The sequence below is a fragment of the Psilocybe cubensis genome, chromosome 2 (genome assembly GCF_017499595.1).
Source record: "Psilocybe cubensis strain MGC-MH-2018 chromosome 2, whole genome shotgun sequence".
In the NCBI taxonomy this organism is placed as follows: domain Eukaryota; kingdom Fungi; phylum Basidiomycota; class Agaricomycetes; order Agaricales; family Agrocybaceae; genus Psilocybe; species Psilocybe cubensis.
Genome location: NC_063000.1, coordinates 4272106 through 4285277, shown reverse-complemented (window position 1 = coordinate 4285277; position 13172 = coordinate 4272106). Strand labels below are relative to the sequence as shown.

General features: G+C 45.8%; 2 protein-coding genes across 2 annotated transcripts; both read left to right on the top strand.

Moving 5' to 3' along the window:
- Positions 1-1253: 1253 nt before the first annotated feature.
- JR316_0002851 (uncharacterized protein) lies at positions 1254-2571 on the top strand (the record flags this gene model as incomplete). Its single annotated transcript, XM_047888636.1, has 3 exons — positions 1254-1380; positions 1606-2294; positions 2368-2571. 3 exons carry the CDS (start codon positions 1254-1256, stop codon positions 2569-2571), a joined length of 1020 nt encoding a protein of 339 aa, XP_047753559.1.
- A 401-nt stretch (positions 2572-2972) lies between these two features.
- On the top strand, positions 2973-4946 carry JR316_0002850 (uncharacterized protein; the record flags this gene model as incomplete). The annotated part of the gene is made up of 2 exons (XM_047888635.1): positions 2973-3090; positions 3133-4946. The coding sequence occupies 2 exons, from the start codon at positions 2973-2975 to the stop codon at positions 4944-4946; spliced, it is 1932 nt and encodes a 643-aa protein (XP_047753558.1).
- Positions 4947-13172: the final 8226 nt, after the last annotated feature.

Here is a 13172-nt window from a genome sequence, read left to right as displayed (position 1 = left end):
GTGTTGTGGGTGCCTACGTTGGTGCAGAGAGGGACGGAAGGACAAGCAAGGAGGGGAGGAGGATGTGAGGGAGACGTGAGAAGGAAGGGGGGAGTGTGATTGCAATAGAAGCCGTGGACGAGAGCAACACGGCGGGAGTGGGTTGCGAGTGCACTGTGATGGAATGAGCATGTTTCAAAAGAAGACAGCCCGAGGCGGAGATGCCGTGTTGCGGGGCGCGGGTTTAGGGCTCAAATCGTTGGCGGCGGGGTGGGGGAGGCGGCAGCGGCAGCGGCGGCTGAAGCGCACAATTGACACGAGAGGTCTTTTTTGCATGGTTCGGAGTTTGAATGTCCTTGACAACAGCAAGGACAAACAATGTTGTGGCGAGTGGAGGCGGCGGTGGCAGCAGCGGCCCGGAGGTGGCGGCGCAACGACACGCAGCGGCGAGTGCGAGTGTCGGGACGGCGAGCGCAGGCGGCGGGCAGGCGGCGAGCGCAAGTGTTGGGACGGCGAGCGCAGGCGTCAGGAGACAGGCGGGAGGCCGGCCTCCACTCGTGCGTACGACGCGCGTACAAATCGAGGCCGGCCTCAGGTGGCCTCGACGCATTTATTTTTAGACGGAGGCCGGCCTCCAGTGCCTGTCAAAAAATATTTTTAGACGGAGGCCGGCCTCCAGTGCCTGTCAAAAAATATTTTTAGACGGAGGCCGGCCTCCAGTGACCTCCATCAATTTGGAGGCCGGCCTCCAGTGGCCTCCATCAATTTGGAGGCCGGCCTCCATAAATTACATGTTTAATTATGTAGCACCTCCGTATGTACAAAATAAAATATTTTGAAAGTGTATTTGGGGGTTTTTGAGGTCGAGGAATCCGAATCTGGCATCAGATTTCCGGAATTCTGAACAGGAGGCCCAATGCAACGAAGGCCCCCCCTTTGGGGGTGAATAAGCTTAGGAAGTAAGGTAGGCGTGTGAACTTCCGAACGGCATGTGATTGTGAAGGGCCGGATCTAATTTAGTACATGGGAAAAGTTACTTAGTACTTCGGGAAAAGTTCCTTAGTACCGTGGAAACATTTTTGATGGACCGGATCATGAACTGTCCAATTAAGATTCACAACAATCAATCATTCTATTGTTTGATTGTTAGGTAAGGACCCAGGTAAGCTATTTATACTCTAGACATGTGAATATTCCCATGTCGCGGTTACTCGGAGCCACGTAACCAGAGTAATTTATATCCATGTGATTCACATCACAGTCAATAATCCACGATGTCAAAGAACAAAAGTGTTGGATCCACTTTTGACAGGTTACCATGTGCCACATTGACCCGTGACACTCTGTTCATCAGAGACCTGTCTAACTTGACAATAAACATTGACAGATTTGTGATAGTCGGTAAGATACATGACAGCTGCGCAGCATCACTTCACGCGCTGTCATCGGATGTCTAGAACATTCCTTCTAAGAATAGCCACTGAAGAGTCTATAAAGACGAAAGGGCTGGTTGTTGGTACCCCCCAACAGCCCTCTGGCTACTTTCCATTTAACTCACAGTTTAAACTAGTCGCTCGCACCTCGCTTCGCTCGGTGCTCGCTCCCACCCTAAACCCTAAACCCTAGACTGCGTCTTTTTTGACTATCGTGCTGCCCTCAGGGAGTTTCTTCTCAACCTCGCATCGTGGTGCGATAAGAGAGAAACAGTCAAGGCTAGCCTCGAGCGCCTTGAATCTGCCGTTAGCGCAGGCAACACGCCCAATCGCCTTAAGGTGAAGGCGCCCGAGTTCCAACTCACGAAGGAATTCGCGGATGCCGGGTCAGCGGAGGCTCTTCGAGTCTCCACTACGTTCTCTACCGCTCGTGACGTCTTCCAAAAGGCGATTAACGACGGCGCCATTCAGGCGAAAAAGGACGAGCTGGCCTTTTGGGATGATAAATGCGCGCTCAACTCTTGCTACGAAGCTGCTGCCCTCATCGTTAAGGCAACTTACGATGACCGCAAATCCAGCTACAAGCTCCCTGTTTTCTCTACAGACAACAAGGGAGTCCGACGTATAGCAGAGTGGGTAGTGTCTCCGCAAAAGAAAGCCGAATGCAGTGCGCTGCAAACTATACTGCCGGCGATCTTTTCTCATATCAAACAAATTGTCAACATGCGCCACCGCGCCTTGGCAATTAAGATTGAGAAAAAGCGGACGACTGCGGCAACAGCCGATGTCGAGATGGCCGACGCGACCAAACCAGGTCCGTCGATTCAATCCCTTATTGATAAGGGCTTGAATGCACGTCTCAAAAAGCTCAACCTTGGATCTGTGGGCAAGAAGGCAAGTTTTCGTAACCCTTCACCCATAATTCTGGACACTAATTATTACTCTAATTACCCAGACTTTGTCTGGCCAGAATTCGTCCAAGGCTCCTCAACCTCAGGCCAGGAAAGCTGGCCCTTCGAAACCCAAGTCGTCGTCGACGCCTTCACAACGCAAGCCTCAAACCAAGGCTTCCAACAAGGTCGACAACAAGAAGAAAGGGAAGGGGAGAGCTCCCGTCAAGAACAACGATCCAAAGGGAAAGGGAAAGGCAAGAGCCTAGACGCGCGGTCTACTGTAGCATCATTTACGTCGGTGAGACCCGCCTTCCCCAACTCTATTCCTGACGATATACTCACCATGACTAAAACAGACGCGGTTTCTTTCGTACACTTACATACGCCGATCTCATTCTTGTTGGCTGGCCAGTATCGTAGTAGTGTACATTGTAGTCCTGGTGTGGTGGTCCCTGTAGATATAGCAAATGATTTGTCGCTCGGACTTAATTATATGTTTTTCACACTGCCTTCTAAAAGTCTGATCATGCAAGCATGGAATGATTTTCAACGAAGAATAAGATGGCGTATCTATTTTTTGTTTAAGGAAGGCATGAATAAACCTTTTGATCCAGATTATGGAGTAAGTTCTAAGAAAAAAGAAAAACCTCCTGTATTACCGCAATATATGGAACTTGGCCTTTCAATGGGACGTCGGTACGTGCAACGCACGATCGCAAGTATCCCGGAAGAAGCCCTCACGGAGATGCGAAAGCACGCGTTCTCTCCTAAAAGGGACAAGATCCGTAAGTTTCTTATCGATAACAACTATGTTATTACGATGACAGATAAGAATCTTGGCCTCGCGGTGTCTGAACGCGACTGGATAATAAGGAATGAGCTCAATCTTCTTGAAGATGAACGCAACTACGAAGAGTTAGAATTCGAAGTTGCTCAAGAAGTTATGAAGAGCAAAATGATTCAGATGCAAACGCTCGCACGTACTGTCGAAGATGAACATCTGTTTCTATTTGAACTTGGGTTGTCTCGATTTTTTCTATCAAATGTACCGGAAGACGGATCATCGTTCAAGTATCCTCAATTTCATGGTATACCTAAAATCCATAAAAAACCTACTGGATTTAGGCCCATAATTCCGTGTCACTCTGTAGTATTTAATCCTGCAGCCAAGTTCGTATCAAAAGAGCTTAAGCCGATTATTAAATCGACTCCTTCAATCATACACGGAACGAAGGATCTCTTTACGAGATTAAGCCAATTGCGTATAGACTCCAAAAGACAATGGTATTTTGTCACTGGAGATGTAGTTGCTTTCTATCCCAATATTCCGTTGGACTTGTGCATCGAAATCGTTTGTAGTATGTACGAGGAATGGTTACTCAACGCTTCGGAAGAAAACACTGCATTAGCTCATATTAATCCAAATTCGTTAGAGAATAACTTGGTTAAATTGGGCATCTTTAAACGTGCTATCGAGATTGGCAATACGCAATTGATAACACAACATGGGTCTAGATATTTTAGACAAAAAAATGGCCTCGCAATGGGCGTCGCGGATTCTCCCGACCTTGCTAACCTCTTTGGAGCCCATTTTGAAATAAAGTCAAAAATCTTAGACCACCCAAACGTGGCCTTCTATGGAAGGTACATCGACGATTGTTTCGCAATTGTTTACGCCGAGTCCGAAGCACTTGCACTTAATTTAATTAAAGAAACAATAAAGTTCGATGGTTGTGTTATCAAATGGGCTGTTTCCTCGTCGGGATGTCAATTTCTCGATGCTTTCATATTCAAGGAGTCTGGAAAACTTCATTGGAAGCCATTTGTCAAGACAGGAAACAACCGAGAACGAGTTCCATGGGTATCACATCATCCTTTGGACGTCAAACGTGGCGTATACATTGGAGAGTTATCCAGGTTAGCCGTGCTATGTAGTACCAAGGAAATCTACATCGGAGCAATTAGAGACCTTAACGCTCTCTATTTGATGCGCGGTTATCCCGAAAACCTAGTCATGTCTTGGTGTAAGAAGAATATACAAGAACGTTGGGAAAAGCGATTCGCTTTACGAGTCGCAGAGCACGACGAATCCATTCTTGTACTTAAAACCAGGTTTGATCAGGTATGGAATTGGTTTTCAGCTGCTGAACTTGGAAAAACTGTTACCGAGTACTGGTCGGCATGGTATGAACATGCCGAGAAAGGTCTGTATAGTGCAGACTCGTCCAGACCCCTTATCAAACCAGATCCAAATTACGTTCACGACCTCGATGATGTTCGCCCGGAGCTGTTCACACAGATCCTCGTGGACGGAGAAACTGAGTTCGTACCGGATTTGAGGAAGATAGGACTACTCGGAAGTCGTTGGATAGTATCGCGAAAACGCAATACTAATCTTTTCGACCTTGCAAATGTTTGGAAGAAAACAGTATTTCGTAAACTAGATGAAGACATCGCTGAAAAAGGTGGTGTTGTTCCCGAAACTCAAAACGTTAATGAAACTTATCATTCTGCTCTAGTTGAAGCTGCTGAACAGATAAGTATCGAAAGTGATAACGAGATAATACTTCATAGACGTTCAATCTCACAAGAGAGGGAACATCCAGAATTCGGCAGAATATCCAAATCTTACAACCGATGAAAAGAATACTAGCGTGTAAGGCGTAAAGCATTAGAAAAAAACCCTAACCGTAAGTATTCCTTGCTATAAAGTAACAAACATCTACTTACAAGCAACACATTGGATTGAATAGCTAAACCTAAACCTAAACCCTAAACCCTAAACCCTAAGCCCTAACCTAACCCCAACCCTAAGCTAACTAAGTCTAACCTTAGTAGGAAGTAAGGTAGGCGTGTGAACTTCCGAACGGCATGTGATTGTGAAGGGCCGGATCTAATTTAGTACATGGGAAAAGTTACTTAGTACCTCGGGAAAAGTTCCTTAGTACCGTGGAAACATTTTTGATGGACCGGATCATGAACTGTCCAATTAAGATTCACAACAATCAATCAATTGATTGTTAGGTAAGGACCCAGGTAAGCTATTTATACTCTAGACATGTGAATATTCCCATGTCGCGGTTACTCGGAGCCACGTAACAAGAGTACTCTATATCCATGTGATTCACATCACAGTCAATAACCCACGATGTCAAAGAACAAAAGTGTTGGATCCACTTTTGACAGGTTACCATGTGCCACATTGACCCGTGACACTCTGTTCATCAGAAACTTGTCTAACTTGACAATAAACATTGACAGATTTATGATAGTCGGTAAGATACATGACAGCTGCGCAGCATCACTTCACGCGCTGTCATCGGATGTTCCAGAACATTCCTTCTAAGAATAGCCACTGAAGAGTCTATAAAGACGAAAGGGCTGGCTGCTGATATCAATCAACAGCCCTCTGGCTTCTTTCCATTTTAACTCCCAGTTTAAACTAGTCGCTCGCACCTCGCTTCGCTCGGTGCTCGCTCCCCCCCTAAACCCTAAACCCTAAACCCTAAACCCTAACACTTTGTACAGTATATGACTCGGTTTTCAGTAGCTCAGATTGGTATTTTGTTCACGTAGCTTTTAGTATAAAAGCTGTAGTAGAATTACACGAAATGACAGGAAAGTTACACCCAGTCCCCACTTTCTTCAAAGCAAGTCAATTTTCATCCAAGTCAAGTCAATTTCAAGTCAATCCACATTGATTCATTTCAATTCCAAGTTCAAGTTCAAGCCAAGCCCAAACCCAAGTCTATTTCAGTCATCAGTTCCACCCTCCGTCGAAACCAAGTTTACTTCCATTCATCCGAAGTCATCTCGCTTTCCATTAAGAGAGGATTTCATCCGAGACCAGTCATCCTTCTCATCCAACGCCTCTTCTTCTCAGCGTTGAATATCCAACTTCTATCCAGACATCCAGTACTTCCCTACTTTCCCTCCTCCGTTCAATCCGTCACCGCTCCTACTCCTTCTACACCTTCCAACCATTGCCGTTAGGAGTGTATTCAAGACATTCTTTCCCTCCGTCAACTCATCTGGAGTGATTTCATTCGAGACAGACTTAGTCTTTCACCCTTGATTCAGTTGATACTCCCGCAACGTATAGCTTCATTCCAAGCATCAGAAAGATTGTCAATTTAAGGACACTTTCGCCTTTACCATCCGCTTATCAAGATTCAGCCATTCAACGACATCCCAACTCCTAGTCATCTCCTCATCTCCCCTTGGAACGTTCCCCACTCACTTCAGACAACCCCTCTAAGATTCACATTTATTGATTTCTCATACGCAATCTACGCATCTTCTTCACGCTTTCCATATACACCCGCCATCCAATTCCACGGTTCCATCCCATTTTCGGAAGGCTTATTTACTATCGTACCCAGACGACCCGGTTATCCTCTTCTTACTATTTCGCTTTCGTTACCCTTCACAATCCACACCATCCTAATCTACTTAAATCCTAGGCAGCGTCCTCCCTTAAGAAACTTAGGAGAAGGTTTCGTTCTATCCAGTCTGGACCACTCTTTCCCTGGAGTTTGTGTTTGTTGGATTACATATAGTTTATAACCAATCACAAACTTCGATCTTCATCTGGAGCCCACCGCGAGGGAGGGTTAATTAGGATTTTGTATTAGGAACACAGCAATCTACCACTTTATCACTTCCATTCCATCCATTTCGACTCTTTTTCTTTACAGGTTATTTCACTTCGCTGGTCTATTCTCTAGGCAACTTTAGGCAACAATTCTAGGCAACACTTTCTGACTCTGTAACTGGTTTACGCTATGACTGATTCTGGCAATCCGCTTCCATCCTCTACTCCCACTATGGCTACTACCATCATCCAACGTACTCCTGTCGATATGCTCGTTCCTAAATCTAGTGCTGCTCCAAAATTCACTGGATCTTACGTCGACGTCAAGAACTTTTTGGATCACTGCGACCGCATTTTTGATCAGTACAATGTCACTCTCGACGACGACAAAGTACGATACATGGTTCAATGCTGCAACCAAGAGAGCAGAGAAATCATTGAAGGTTTACCCAGCCACCATGCCAAGCAATGGGAACGACTCAAGACTGATATGCTCAAGATCTTTGACCATGCTAGGACGACGCAGAAGTTCACGTTGAGTACTCTTCGTGCTTACGCTTTTCAACACTCCAATCTTTCTATGCGTTCTCTTGATGACTTCCGCGAGTATCAGAAGCAATACATTCGCATCGCTGGTTGGCTTCTCAACAACAACAAGATATCCAAGACGGAATACAATCAATACTTCTGGCTAGGAATCAATGAATCCCTCCGACCTGCGCTCGAAAGCAAGATCATGGTCTTTAATCCTCATATCGATCTCTCCTCACCTTTTTCTATTGAAGACGTCACCAAGGCAGTTGAAATCATCTTTAAACGAGACCGCTTTGACGTTGGAATCTTTGACAACCCTTCTGCACGCCCCTTCACGTCTCTTATTCCTCCAAAGGATTCGTATTCAGAGCGCTCATCAGTCTTTGACGAGATCAAGAAGTACTTACAGGAGATGTTTCCTAACATCGAGACGCGCGATGCCCGTGAACGTCCATACAATCCCCCGGAAGAGACCAAGCGCATCTTTCAGGATTTAGACAAGGAAGAGAAGCAAGCACACAAGGACGACGAAGTGGAGAACTTGATCAAGCAGATGTCGAAGCTCACCATCCATGATTCTTCGTACGCCATTTACTATCTTCGCGCCATCAAGTTGGAACCCGCTCTTGCTAACATGCTCATTGCTCCGGCCATTATGAATCCAAGTGCACAGCCAGCTCAGCCAGTCCCAATCGCAAGTCAGACAGCACCTCCAGCACCACGACCACCACGTCAGTCTGCATCCGAGATCATCTGCTATGGTTGCCATCAACAAGGCCATGGAATCAACAACTGCCCAACGCTCATTGATCTTACGAACCGCAAGCTCATTTCCAGAGACAGTAGCAATCGAGTTGTCTTTCCTGATGGATCCCGCATTATTCGCCAGAATGGAGAGTCAATCGCACAAGCAGTCCTTCGTCAACAACAGCCTCCTCCTCCTCCTCCTCAAGTTGCTACCAAAAGCATAGCCGTATCCGAAGCATATTATGGTCAGATGTTCAAGAACTACAGAGCCATGGTCGCAGAAGAAGAAGAGGACGACATTGGAACCTGGGATGGAGAAGACGAGTTTGAGTTTACGCTGGCAGGTCCTGGTAATAGAATCCCAACTGAAAAGCGAACACGTGCTGCACGCAAACAGGTCATGGACGCTGTGGTACCTCCGGAACCCGCGTATCTCAAAGGGAAGCGAGCGGAAATGAGTAAAGCTAAGGATTCTTCTCAGATCCCATCTATTCTTAAACGTCCGGCTAACTCTGGATTGCCGAACAACGTGCCTAGCTCCACTTCCATTCAACCTGTCCCAATCCCGTCAATTAATCAACCTTCTGCCGAAATGAATCCATCAATTCCTGTCAAACAAGCTCAACCCAATGTCCCGATTAGGGCAAATCCAACGGAACATCCCGAGACTGCGCAACGACACGAGGTTTTTGATCCGGCCGATGATGATCAAATCATGGAAGATGTCACTCCTAGTCTAGAACGAGGCAAATCAGTTACTAAGCCACGTGCAGCCCCTCAGAAACGTGTCTCTGATATATCCCAAACTGTCGACACTATGGCCATTCTCAGACGATGCCTTAATCAACCCGTTAATGCGACGTTCGGCGAGTTACTTGGAGTTTCAAAGGACCTTAGGACCCTTCTTATCAACAGCATCAAAGGCAAGACCCTTACTGTCGACGAATTCAAAGCTTCATTGGCAAACGGCAACTTAAAGCTTTCCGATAAGGAAGTTCTAGACATCATTCGCAGTGCCGAAAAGGACGTACCTGTTCAATACATGCACGAGACCAATTCAGTCGAATCCCTTCGCGCTCACGAGCCCCTTCTTCGAATCACATTAATGTGTAATGGTCACGAACTCAATGCCTTGATTGACAGTGGATCTACGCAGAACATTCTAAGCGAACAGGCTTGGAAGAAGATTGTCAAGTTGCCGATGGACAGCCGGAATACTATTGTTATGGTTGATATTCATGGTGGCAAATCCCACATGCTTGGATTCGTTGGAAATGTTCAACTTGATATTGGTACAGTCAGGACGCGTGCTCATTGCTATGTATCCGACAAAGTCCAGTTTGATATACTCTTGGGACGTCCATGGACCCGTGACAACTATGTGGACATTCTAGAACGACCCGAAGGGACCTTCATTGCCTTCTATGACGTCAAAGATCCTACACGTGAGCAGAAATTCCTTGTGACACCTGATACTCAGCACAACCGGCATTACTTCACGGATACCATTTACGACAAGACCCCCCACACAATGTTAGCACACAACGACCTCTCCTTAGCTAATCCGGATGCCGAAGAAGGTGAAATTGAAGAAGATCTAGAACCTGGTGAATTATTGGACGACCTTCGCTATCCATCACCTACCCCTTCCATGATCGAGTTATCTATCCTTACTAGGCAACAATCTCTGAATCGGCACGAATCTGCTAACCCAAATGAGGACTTATCCACTTCACAAGATGCACCCTCTTTCTCTGACTCCAACTGCGAATATGACTCGACTCAGGACTCCTCTCACGGTCTCTACGCTTCCGATTATGACTCAATGTATCAAGATGACTCGGGAACTTCTCAATTCAATGCGACAGCCCATTATGGTCATATTTCCACACCATCTTACGATTCCACAAATGAGGCCCCACAAATAGAACAGCCACCATCACCATCTGTCAATCCGTCCATCAAATCCCACACTTCAGACAATAACAACCCACATGAAGAAGAACCAGCTGACGACGATCCAGAAATGGAACAATTGAGCTCACCCAAAGTAGAAGCTATTCAATTCTCTTCTGACAATACTCACCTTACGGCTATGGGAATGCTCAACCCCCACTTGCGCTTTGAAGACTGGATTCTATACAACGCCACTTATTCTTCTCCTACTCGTGTTGTTTCTGACCGAACAGGAACGGCCTTTGTCCATTATGTTTATCCGCAGAGAGACAGTCATATAAACTTGACGACGACTCCAACTATTCTACACTTCAGTCGCACTGGTATCTCGTCTCAATCTAACCACTCTGCTTCAGTCAGTGCCTATCCAATGGGCCAACGTCACTCAGCATCCTGGACTCATTTTATTCCCCAATCCATTCGCTCTCAAAATGCTTCTCCTATTCCCCAACCTCATTCCCGAAGTTCTGCTCTTCCAGAGACGCCTCTTTCGATTATGATTCACCAGGAAACACGTGTATCATCGACGGTCACCGCAAATGTAGACGAGCATCATCGAGGCCCGAAAGCTTTGGTACATCCTCTGCGAGTAGCCCACAACAGTCCGAAGGAGCCATTAAACGAGGATGAAGAAGAGCTACGAATCGCCCAAAATGGCAAAGAGGTCGACCACAATTCTTCCCTTTTACCTCTTCCCATAACCAGCACAATGCACGAATCACGAGCTTCAAATATGGATGATGGAAACGAATGGTACTATCAGTATGGAGAAGAAAGTCCCTTTGGTATCGACAACACGGAAGAACATCCCTTGGACGCCAACACATTGTACTGACTATCTGGATGGTGCATGGACATCAGCTTGCTTCCTCAACGCCCTCTCTTTGTTCTCCGATCCCCTCAATTTTTCTTTGTCACCTTTGCTGTTTCTTCTTCCTCATCGTTATGCCTTTATCCCACCTTCTATTTTATTTCCACATTTTGCGTTTCTCTTTTTCATTTCACGGACACTTATGTAGATTTTTCATTTGTGCAACGAGTTCTTGAACGCCTCCACTTTTCTTTTATGCGCCTTTTCTTCACATTCACACTCTCAATGGCAACTCCACGCCATACAACCTTTTCCTTTACCTTTTATTTTCATTGTCTTTCCACTTTATCCATTTGTATGTACGTCGACCGAAAAGTCGTTAAACTAACCTTTATTTATTCCTCCCTTTTATTTATTTGTTCCACCCCCGCTTTACCACTTCAGTCCGCAAACAAATCCTCAGGTCACCTATTGCAGAGTTCTTGGAGAAACACACGCAACCTCCCAAAGGAATGCTATACGGAATCTCTATCTCCAATATACACCACCATCACGCCTCCAATACACCTCAAACTCCTACAGAATCGGGAAGGGCTTCATCTTATCCACAAAGAGCGAAAAATCAAGCTTACGGACAAGATAAGAAGGACGACCACTCCATTACCTCTGATGGGTCAAGACCTACAGAAATTTCGGATAGATCAAAGCATTTATGCGAGATCATGGTCACTCAATTCAGATATTACTGCTAAACCCACCGTCAACCAAACTAATTCGGCAAGGTCGTCAAGCTCTCCTACAATTGGTTTTGTATTCACTGCCGCGTCAGGATCGACACTATCAACCTTCCGAGCCTCCATGAATCAATTCATATCACCTATTCTTTCCCCCTCTTCTGCCAATACAGCCTATAAACGAGTCGATCGGAAAGTTAGACCTATAAATCGGGTTACTCCAGAATCGGCCAAAGTTATACGACGAATTCCTGTTGATCCCTTATTATCTCTCCCACCTCTCCCACTCCATCCCCCTGCCTTTACGCCAACAACCAGACTCACTCTTGAACGCATACAATCAATGAACATTAACGCCAACAAATTCTTATGGCCGGAAGAAGAAAAGCTTTTCCTTCATATTCTTAAACTCAATGAACGCTCACTCGCTTTTCATCAGTCCGAACGTGGAACATTTTCTGAAGAATACTTCTCTCCATACATCTTTCCTGTTGAGGATCACGAGCCCTGGGTAGTCCGAAATATTCCTATTCCACCCGGCATCAAGGATCAAGTTATCAGTCTCTTACGTGAAAAGATAGACGCTGGAGTATACGAACCAAGCCAAGCTCCGTATCGCTCTCCAATTTTCTGGGTCAAGAAGAAGACATCTGGTGCTATCCGTCTAGTTCATGATCTGCAGATTCTTAACTCTATTTCCTATCGAGACGCAGGAGTTCCTCCAGTTCTTGACGACTTTGTGGTTCCCTTTGCTGGTCATTCTATTTACACGGTCTTTGACTTATATTGGGGATATGACGCACGCAAAATCCATCCTATGAGCTGAGATCTTACCACATTCCAGTCGCCTATTGGACCTCTTCGACTTACTTCAATGCCTATGGGATATACGAATGCAGTAGCGGAATTTCAAGCCTATACCACCTTCATTCTTCGTGATGAGATCCCTCACGTAGCCAATGTCTTTATCGACGATGTTCCTATCAAAGGCCCTCCAACACAGTACTTAGACGAGGACGGCAATCCAGAAACACTTCCAGAAAATCCAGGAATACGACGATTTGTCTGGGAACATGCTCAAGATGTTCATCGAGTTATGCATCGCATGGGATGTGCTGGTGCTACATTTTCTGGACCAAAGACTCAGCTTGCTCAGCCTGAAGTTCTTATTCTTGGACAGTTATGCACTCCGGATGGACGACTACCCGATCAGAGCAAGATACAGAAAGTCACTGATTGGCCACGACCAAAGTCTGTTCACGACATCCGATCCTTTCTAGGTCTATGCGGAACAATGCGTGTTTGGATCAGAAATTACTCAGCCCTTGTCCGACCGCTCACAGAACTCTATCGTAAGGACGAACCCTTTGTCTGGACTCAACAACGAGAAGACTCTTTCCAAACTCTCAAAGAAATCATTTCCAATCCTCCTGTTCTCACTTCTATTGACTATTCATCCGATCGCCCAGTTATTCTTGCTGTGGACACTTC